The sequence below is a fragment of the Juglans microcarpa x Juglans regia genome, chromosome 8S, assembly GCF_004785595.1.
Source record: "Juglans microcarpa x Juglans regia isolate MS1-56 chromosome 8S, Jm3101_v1.0, whole genome shotgun sequence".
In the NCBI taxonomy this organism is placed as follows: Eukaryota; Viridiplantae; Streptophyta; class Magnoliopsida; order Fagales; family Juglandaceae; genus Juglans; species Juglans microcarpa x Juglans regia.
In genome coordinates, this window is record NC_054609.1 from 4,653,511 (window position 1) to 4,662,820 (window position 9,310).

General features: G+C 34.0%; 2 protein-coding genes across 2 annotated transcripts; one reads left to right on the forward strand and one right to left on the reverse strand.

Moving 5' to 3' along the window:
• Nucleotides 1–423: 423 nt before the first annotated feature.
• Nucleotides 424–2,373, reverse strand: LOC121244135 (60S ribosomal protein L32-1-like). Its single transcript, XM_041142177.1, has 2 exons — nt 2,146–2,373; nt 424–552 (listed from the first exon to the last, which is right to left on the reverse strand). Exons 1-2 carry the CDS (start codon nt 2,371–2,373, stop codon nt 424–426), a joined length of 357 nt encoding a protein of 118 aa, XP_040998111.1.
• Nucleotides 2,374–5,776: 3,403 nt separating this feature from the next.
• LOC121244136 (probable carbohydrate esterase At4g34215) lies at nt 5,777–6,928 on the forward strand. The gene is made up of 2 exons (XM_041142178.1): nt 5,777–6,322; nt 6,610–6,928. The coding sequence occupies exons 1-2, from the start codon at nt 5,777–5,779 to the stop codon at nt 6,805–6,807; spliced, it is 744 nt and encodes a 247-aa protein (XP_040998112.1). The 3' UTR covers nt 6,808–6,928.
• Nucleotides 6,929–9,310: the final 2,382 nt, after the last annotated feature.

The window sequence follows — 9,310 nt, forward strand, 5'->3', positions numbered from 1 at the left end:
ACACCTATTAGGCAGTTATAGGATAGCCTTATTTCAGGGTTAACTCAAGCCTCTCAACTTGTATCTATATACATGCATTGTAAATGAAATTAGTGTGAGTCATTACATTCAAAAACACCTCCTCTGCTTCTCTATATGGTATCAGACTGCCCTCTCTCCAACGAGTAAAATTCTGATCCTTTTTCTCCACCTTTTGCCCATGGCAAACTCTGCTACCTTTCCTATGGCCATCAACGCCAATCAGCAGATTACGACTAGACTCACTACAACAAATTATCCCTGTTGGCATGCGCAATTCGAATCCCTTCTTTTTTGTTATAATCTATATGGCTATGTTGATGGAACAATCCAACGCCACCACGACCCAAAGTGCCTACCTTTGCTATCACATACCTACTCAATGCCTATATGTGTCTCGGGATGTTACATTTGACGAGACCATATATCCTGAAACTCATACATAGCCAACTTAAGAGCCCAAAGCACTCGAGACACCTCCCTGCTTCTCTGGAACTCTACTGCAAATTCCACCTGCAGACAACCAGCTTCCACCTGTGCCAAGCATCACATAAGCACAAGAAGAGAGTCCTCTTGATCAATCACCTCAACAACTCAAGTAACTCTCCACCTCCAATTGTTTCTCAAAGGACTCATAGTATGACTACGAAGTCCATGAACAACATTTTCTATCCAAAGCAATTTCATACTACCACCAAACACCCTCTACCTGAATCGGCTGAACCCACCTGTGTTAGTCAAGCACTAAAGGATCCACTGTGGTGCAAAGAAATGTCTGAGGAAATTACATCCTTGATTAATCATGGAACTTGGGAACTTATTCCACCTGCGTCCGAAAAAACCTTGTTGGTTGTAAGTTTGTTTTTAGAATCAAAAGAAATCCTGTTGGAACCATCAATAGGCACAAAGCACGCCTAGTTGCTAAACGGTTCCACCAAAGACCAGGAATCGATAACTCCTAGACTTTCAGTCCGGTTGTAAAACCAACAACAATAAGGCTAATTAGCTACGGATACATCCCTCTTCATTTATTCATCTCACAATGTCCTATGCTATTGTCTTATGTATGTCGATGACATAATTATAACAGGGAATACATCGAGTTTTGTTACAGGCATCATAAAACAAATAAGCAACAAATTCTCTATAAAAGACATGGGAGATCTACATTTTTTCTTGGGTATTGAAGTTGTCCCTATAACCAAATGTGTCTTCATCTCACAACACAAATACATCCGAGACCTGATAAAAAAAACTTCAACGGATGGAGCAAAAGAAATACAAACACTCATTTCGATAAGCAAGCATCTTACTCTAAATGATGGATCCGAACCTACAGATAGCACTGAATATCGAAGAATAATTGGAGCCATGCAATATCTAAACCTTACAAGACCTGACATTGCCTTCACAATTAATAGGCTCTCACAATTCATGCACAAACCAACATCTTCTCAATGGACTGCAGTCAAAAGACAAGATATCTCAAGAACACAATGTTTCACGGCATACTCATCCAGAAGAACAGTCTACTAAAATTAGTCACATATGTTGATGCAGACTGGGCTGCCAATACTATTTACATTCCAAGATTGGAGTTACCGATAGAACCTCCAACTTGCGAGGCCGTACAAGGAAGTTGTTACTTCTCCAAAAATAACGCAATCAAGCATGACAAATCAAGCCTCTAAATCTCGAAAATATGATTCTGTATTTTCAAATTCTTGATGTGTAATCTGTACAGTTCATAGGTGTTAATGTATACTTATTAGGCAGTTATAGGATAGCCTTATTTCAAGCTTAACTAAAGCCTCTCAACTTGTATATATATACGTGCATTGTAAATGAAATTAATGTGAGTCATTATATTCAAAAACACTTCCCCTGCTTCTCTATAATTACATACAATATTTCCTAAAAATCAAGTACCTAAGAAATTCTTTCAAGTAAAATAAACTAAACTCTACTACATAGTCTCTATAATCTCACTAATCAACTTATGCCACTTGACAGTTTTTTTTTGTTGTTTGTTTGAAGACCCTATTCAAAAATTTCATTTTTGAAGGAAGATTTTAAAACAACAAAGCAACAAAAATAGAATAGATTGGAAAAAATCTTGTTGTGCACAACAAATTTCTTGAAGCCTTTGGGAAGATAATGACGAATCCTCTTGTCTGAACCATAGCCGACAATGGGCATCAGCGTGCATCCTTTAAACTTTCTTCTAACGCGAGAATCAATACCCTTTGGCCTACACCAGTTTGTCTTGACAAAGATCTTGTGGTCGCTTTGCGGCCTCTTAAACTTCTTGACCGGCTTCTTCACGATCTTTTTTGTAAGCAACAGCACCACCATTTTCTCTTACTTTAGAGAATAGGCTTTACTTAACAGCCGAGCTTATGCCACTTGACACTTATCTCACATTTATTTTATAATCCTGTCATAACTATAAAAATAATCTGAAAAAAATAGTGAAGATAAACAAGAGAGTCCATCGACTCAGAGTATGTAAACATGAGCCAGACGTTACAGAATGCAAAATAAAAAGAACATCAATATAACAAAGCGATATTTCACAAAACTTTATTCACAATAACGATATAAATAAAAGACTTTTGATTTAAGCTCATGACATAGCAAAGATCGTGTTTAAAAGCGCTAACTAACATTGGGGATGCAACCCGACCACTATTTATCGGGTCTAGATCCGACAGGAATGTGCGAACCCGGTCCGACCCGACCCATATTGTTCAGGTCGGATGAACAGTACGAATTTTTTTTTTTAAATAACTTGCGTCAGAATTACACACTTCAGAAAAAATACCTATTTCCTCTGTTTTCTAATGCTAGCCTCTGGACCCTTCGACTGATGGATCATTCTTCAGGTTTCTCAACTTAGAGAAAACAACATATATCTGCATGAGAAATAAATGAAAGAAAATGGGTGTGCGATAAGGGGGAATAAAGAAAAGAAATTATCAAATAATAATAAAATCTAATAAAAAAATATACAAAAGCTATCTATTACAAAAATTATCTAAATTACAAAATATGAACATCAACTGATAGAGAACTAAAGAGCATCCAACGATCAAATTTCTCATCTTCCCAGTTGGAGATACAAAGTTATTTATACAAATCTGTTCATAACATCATGATAAAACCCATAAGTAGCACAAGTGAAATTCATAAAAAAATCCAGTGTTCATAAAAGAAGTACATTTGGCAAAAACAAATATCAGTAAAGAACTACAAATCAGAATCAAATAATAATCTTCTGCCTTTTCACCTCTTCTCCTCCCTCTTTTTACTACTTGAATTTATCTTTTCTATCCAAAAGGACTCGCTTATTGCGGAATATCTACTGGTATCTGCGTGTGCATGCTTTCAATCTATGCTTTTATGGAAAAGGGAGAAGAAAGTGTGTGATAGAGATGGGGAAGGAATGAGCTGAAAATGGGTTACAGTTCAGACTAGTCATATTTCACTCTCTAACTGAAATACAAGATCCCTTGCTTATGAATTCTTAATTAACATTTCGAAAGAACACTAGCATTTATAAACGCAAGCCTTGAACAGAGTTTTTAATATAAATCCCTTATATTTATGGTTGGTTTTTGGCTGTTGTTTGCAATTTTTCCTGGATAATAAGACATTAAACTCTTCTGGGTCTCTTGGCTTTTGCTTTCCCATACCAACTCTCTCTGGGTTGTTGCAGAAAAAACCTTCCATACCCAGCAATATGATGCCATACGAGGCTTGAAGAAAAGAATTTCATTTTAACAAAGTTTTTTCCCCTCAAAATTTTTGACTTTTTCCTCAACACTGGTTTTTTGGTTTCTTTTTCCTCAATTTATTTACTTTTCCTGGGTTTTTTAACTCTTTTTTTCTTCACTTGAGGGAAAGAGAGAGACATGGGCAAGCAAGGGCCTTATTTCCAGAATTTATGCACAATTACTATTACCAAAAGAAAAACAGAGAGATTAATTCAATCTCTCATTTCCATTCTTAATGTTTTCCATCATACCAATTGGATCAGTTAAAATCCTCAAGGCTTCCCACATCAAATGTTCTTCCCAGGAATCCCCACGGTAAGACAGAAAAAAAAATGTTAATTTATTTCCAGATGAAAAAACTCGTTAACTTATTTCCATACTAAACAACAATAAGACAGACAGTACATACCAAATAAAAATCAATAGTAGAAAAAGACTATTGCTGATGATAATCATAAAACCCAAACATCAATTTTTCCCAAATCCTCTGCCTGAAGAGCCCAAATTATGGCCTATCCTGAAGCTGTGCTGCTTCTCAATCCTAGTAACCCAAAGCATAAGGGAGAGGTAATTCTTCCAGACCCATTTCTTTTTTTTTTTTTCGTAATTTTTTATTTTGTAAAGGTAGATTATTTTCTCCCATTTTTGTGCATGAAATCGGCCCAAAAGAAAAATGGCAACTCTCCCAAACGGCAAATATCATCAAGAAATATAGCAAAAATCAAAGCAATGCACAAAGACTTACGGACTAACAGACTTAGAGAGAGAGAGAGAGAGAGAGAGAGAGAGATTACCGGTGGCAAGGTGTTGGTGGTGCTTGGCGTGAAGACTAACAGACTGAAATAAAATGGAGAGAAGCTGAAGAGGGCGACAATGGGTAGGGTTTCGCAGTGAGGAGAAGTGATTCATTCGGTTTCACGGTTTCGACGGTTTCTATATCTCTAAACCCGTTATTAAACATTCACCCGATGAACCCGTCTTTATTCGTGTTGGACGGATCGGGTGTTTTGGACAGGGCGGGCCAAAGCCATTTATGCACAGGCCTAGCTAACATGAAGTACAAGAAACGAGAAATGCAAGAGATATGTAATAATGTGCATGGTAACAGAGGATTGAAGTAATAATGAATAAATAAGTAGCAACTACCAAAAAGTGCAAAAGACAAGAAGCACAATAAACGGGTAATCACGTGGCAAGAATATATATGAAGGGCTATATTACGACCTTTCCGTTGGCAAATTATTTTTGCACACTCCTTTTAGGAAAAAAAAAAGATAAAATATGAGATACATATAAAAAAATATTTTTTAATGTGAATTGATCTATTTTTTTCTTCCAAATAGAGTGCGCAGAATTTGTACATTCTAACTAGAAATGTATCTAATATTACTCTAAAACATTATATAATTTTGAGTAATATAGTCCATGTAAGTACTCTTAGAACATAAGAGTCGAAGAAAGTTATATTGATTATAACCTTGGTGTGTGGCTTCTAAACAGCCAATTTTTAATTTAATTTATTGGTATTATTACGATAATCTATTTCTGGTTAATTAGCATGCATCTGACAACTGGTATAAAGCATTCGATCCAATCATATTCAATGTTCACAACTTTATAAGAAAATGCAGTCTTCCATGATATAAAAATAATCATATTGTTTAAGTATTGAAAACTGGTTTGTTTTCTCAGTTATAGGGATGAGGCTAAAAATGAAGTTTAGGTACTATCTTTTTGGTGGTCGACAACTCTTGACATTGAGTGCCTGTTTGCTTTCTTGGTTAGAGAGTTGAGGGCTAAAAACAAATCATACACTTTGTACACCACCTAAAATGGAGTTTTAAGTCATATAAATATAAGATGCAGTCTGCTTTTCTTTCATCACTACACAACTATTACTCCTGCAATATCTAAAAGACAAGAAAAAAAGGATGTTTCTTTCCATCATCTTCTTCGTACTTGTTACTCATGTTGGGTCTGTTATGCCTGGAGAGCTCAAACCCAAAAACATATTCCTATTAGCAGGACAAAGCAACATGGCTGGACGTGGAGGCATTTACAATGACACCAAAACCAACTTGCTCAAATGGGATGGAAAGGTTCCTCCACAATGCACTCCCACTCCCAACATCCTCACACTATCTTTAAACAAGACTTGGGAGATAGCTCGTGAACCTCTTCATAAGGAAATTGATAATTTGAAGACCTGCGGGGTGGGACCAGGCATGCCCTTTTCCAACCAAATATTGGCAAAACGTCCAAACTTTGGAGTGATTGGTCTGGTCCCTTGCGCAGTAGGAGGAACAAAGATAGAAAGGTGGCAAAAGGGTACAAATCTATACAATCAATTGGTAGATAGAGCAAGAGCTGCAAGGCAAAGTTCTGGTGGCAATATTCGTGCACTGCTTTGGTATCAGGGAGAGAGTGATTGTGATGAGCGGGACTCTAGGCTCTATAAGGGAAGGTTGGAGAAGTTTTTCAATAATGTTCGACATGATCTTGACTCTCCTGAACTCCCCATTCTTATGGTACTTTCTTTGGTTTATTTGTTGCTTAGTTCAATCAGTTTCTTTTATGCACGGTTTTTTTCACAAGTATTCTTATAAACTGACATGTCTTTTTATGATATATTAAATCTAATCTATAATCTATAATATTTAACATGCCATCAAGCCATGTTAGTTTGTGAATTTAATTTTGTGGGATCTCATTGTTACTAAAATATTTCTCCTTTCACAAATTGCTTACAGTTCCACCATGTATCTTTGCAAATTAATCATTATAAAAATTATAAAAATATACATATTTTTTGCAGATTGTAGTTTCTACTGGAGAAGGAAAGTTCCTAAGATCTGTAAGAGATGCTCAGCTGAATATAAACCTGAAGAATGTCGTGCGCGTTGATTCCATGGGATCAACCTATTTAGTAGGTGACTTGCATTTGGATACAAAGTCTGCTGTTCGCATTGGCCAGAAGCTAGCTGATAATTTTCTATACAACTTTTTACACTAGAAGTAATTAATCCAGTAAATAAATCTAATCGATCGTCAAAACTCATTGATTTAAATAAATAACATATGTACGTATGGGAGTAACGTACTTTGATTTAGTCTTAGGGTATGCAAGTTTTGTGTATTCCATTTAAAAAAAATAAGGTTCACCACTATTAAAAAAGTGGAATACGTAAGGCTTGTATTTTCTAGGACTATATGATTTAGTCTTATTCATTTGTATTATCTTAAATAACGTAAGATCGAACAAGGGAAATGGGAGAGAATTATTACAGACTAATGTCCTATTTCCATTGCTTTTTCTTTCTATGTTTGTGATATTCTTTATTAATGTTTTCATTTGGTCTGATTATAATGTACTCCTCAATTAATATGCTGCCAGGACCTTTGGTAGCAGCAATTTTGTACTGTTATGAGAAAACATTGTCCCCATGTTGCACGAAATCTCTCAACATGCTTCTCTATTATCTTCTATATAGGAAGAGAAATGACAAGTACACCAAGAAAGTGTACCTATCATTTGTACCAAACTGTGTTTTTTTTTTTTTTTTTGTATTTTTTAAATACACAAAAAATGCTTTAAAAAAAATAAAAAATATATATATAATACACCAGTCAATATCCAATTCAATACCGAGTGTCGGAGTAACACTCCCCATTTGCGAAATCTTTTGGTTGCACATCAACTTTTGTGTTACGAATTTTTATTTTTGATTGTGTCATTCTTAATTATACACGCTAATGAAGCATGTTTTAAATGATTTCATAAGTCAACCACTTAATTAACTGACTCAAAATATTAAGTATCCTGGTGTGCCTCTAATAAGATTACAAATATTAAGCATGTGTTTGGAAATTACAAAAAACATTTATCCTAGACTGCCTCTAATAAGATTATGCTTGATAGTCTATCCTGTCGTTACTTCAAAGTAAGGCCAAGCAAAAATCTAAAAATCTGACTCCGCTTTAGCTTCGCTCAGACTACGACTCCAAAAAGTCGTAATCGAAGTTTTTTTACCTGAAAACTCGGAATCCGACTCCAACTCCGACTTTGCCCTCCGATTCTGCCTCTAATATTACACATATATTATTAACAATATATTTATTTTTCTATACATTCATCATCTATATTTTATATAACTATAACATATATAGTTAGTTAAATTCAATAATAGTACGAGCTAATTATTATAAAATAATATACTTTTTTTTATTTTTTTTAAAGTTGGGAGAATGTAATTTCTTAATATTATTTTTGTTTTGAGATTTGAAAAAATTGAATCATTTATTATATTTTGTGTGAGGGTTTGAGAAAGTTGTAATGATTATATGCGATGAGATACTATTAGTCTACCATGTAACACTCATGTATAATAACATGTAATGCTAATGTATAAAGACTAATATATAATAACATGTAATGTTAATGTATAATAATATTTAATTCTAATTTGTCAACACTAATCTAAAACTTATAATGACATGTAATCCTTATATATAATAATACTAGTATAATAACATATAATACCAAGTCTAGTATATAATTAAGTTAGAAATGAGTTAAAAACTAATATATTAACATGTAATTAATCACTATAGTACAAGTTTATAGACTATGTCACTATAATAGGAATAAATTAGATACTAGTATAGTAAAAATATACTGAGTCTATAGACTATAAATATTAACAATTGTATTTAAACCTTGTAGTACAAGTCTTTGGACTTATAGTACATGTAATACGAATGAATAACACTAGTATAATAAATTCTATTTAAATTTTAAACAATACACTACAAGTGGATTTACATAGTAATTGTTATTAATCAATACTAACAATTAAATTGAGTGATGAAAAATATTAGAAAAACCATAAATAGAATGGTAACATAGAATTAGGCAATTAATAGACACTATAGTATGATAGAATGTTAAAAGTATAATTGTATAATATGATAACATATAATTAAACACTAGTGAATTAATATCTAATAATAATCCATACTAAGTACTAAAAATTATAAAAACAATAAATAAAAAAACTTAGGGGGTTTTAAAAAATAGGGTTTAGGAAAAACAAAAGCCCAAAATAGAGGAAAAATGCGAGACCTAGCCCAAAATGGAAGACGCAACCTAAGATTTTTGCAAAACGGCGCCATTTTTCCCCAAAAAATGTGCTATTTTTGCTACCAGAGGCTTGTGTTTGTACTCTCCCCAGCAAAACAACACCGTTTTAACTAAATCTACAGAAAATCCCCCCCTCCACTCACCCTCATTCCCCATTTTAACTAAATCTACAGAAAATCCCCCTCCCCGAACTCACTCTGAGCACTGCTAGTGAACTACAAAATAGGCTTAGTTTTACATTAAAAATCATACATTGAATCAACCATATTTGGCATCATATTGTTTTTAAGGCAAATGTATATTTTATTTCATTAAGGGAGGTTTTGATAGTGAGTTGAGATGAAAGTTGAAAGTTGAATAAAATATTGTTAAAATG

What these genes read in the sequence shown, in the direction of transcription:
- LOC121244135 (XM_041142177.1), bottom strand. Translation starts at nt 2,373, where the DNA reads ATGGTGGTGCTGTTGCTTACAAAAAAGATCGTGAAGAAGCCGGTCAAG. An exon ending in AAGGCTTCAAGAAATTTGTT is followed by an intron (nt 553 to 2,145) that starts GTGCACAACAAG and finishes TGCTTGGCACAG; the next exon opens with GTGGAAGCTGGTTGTCTGCA.
- LOC121244136 (XM_041142178.1), top strand. Translation starts at nt 5,777, where the DNA reads ATGCCTGGAGAGCTCAAACCCAAAAACATATTCCTATTAGCAGGACAA. An exon ending in CTGAACTCCCCATTCTTATG is followed by an intron (nt 6,323 to 6,609) that starts GTACTTTCTTTG and finishes TATTTTTTGCAG; the next exon opens with ATTGTAGTTTCTACTGGAGA.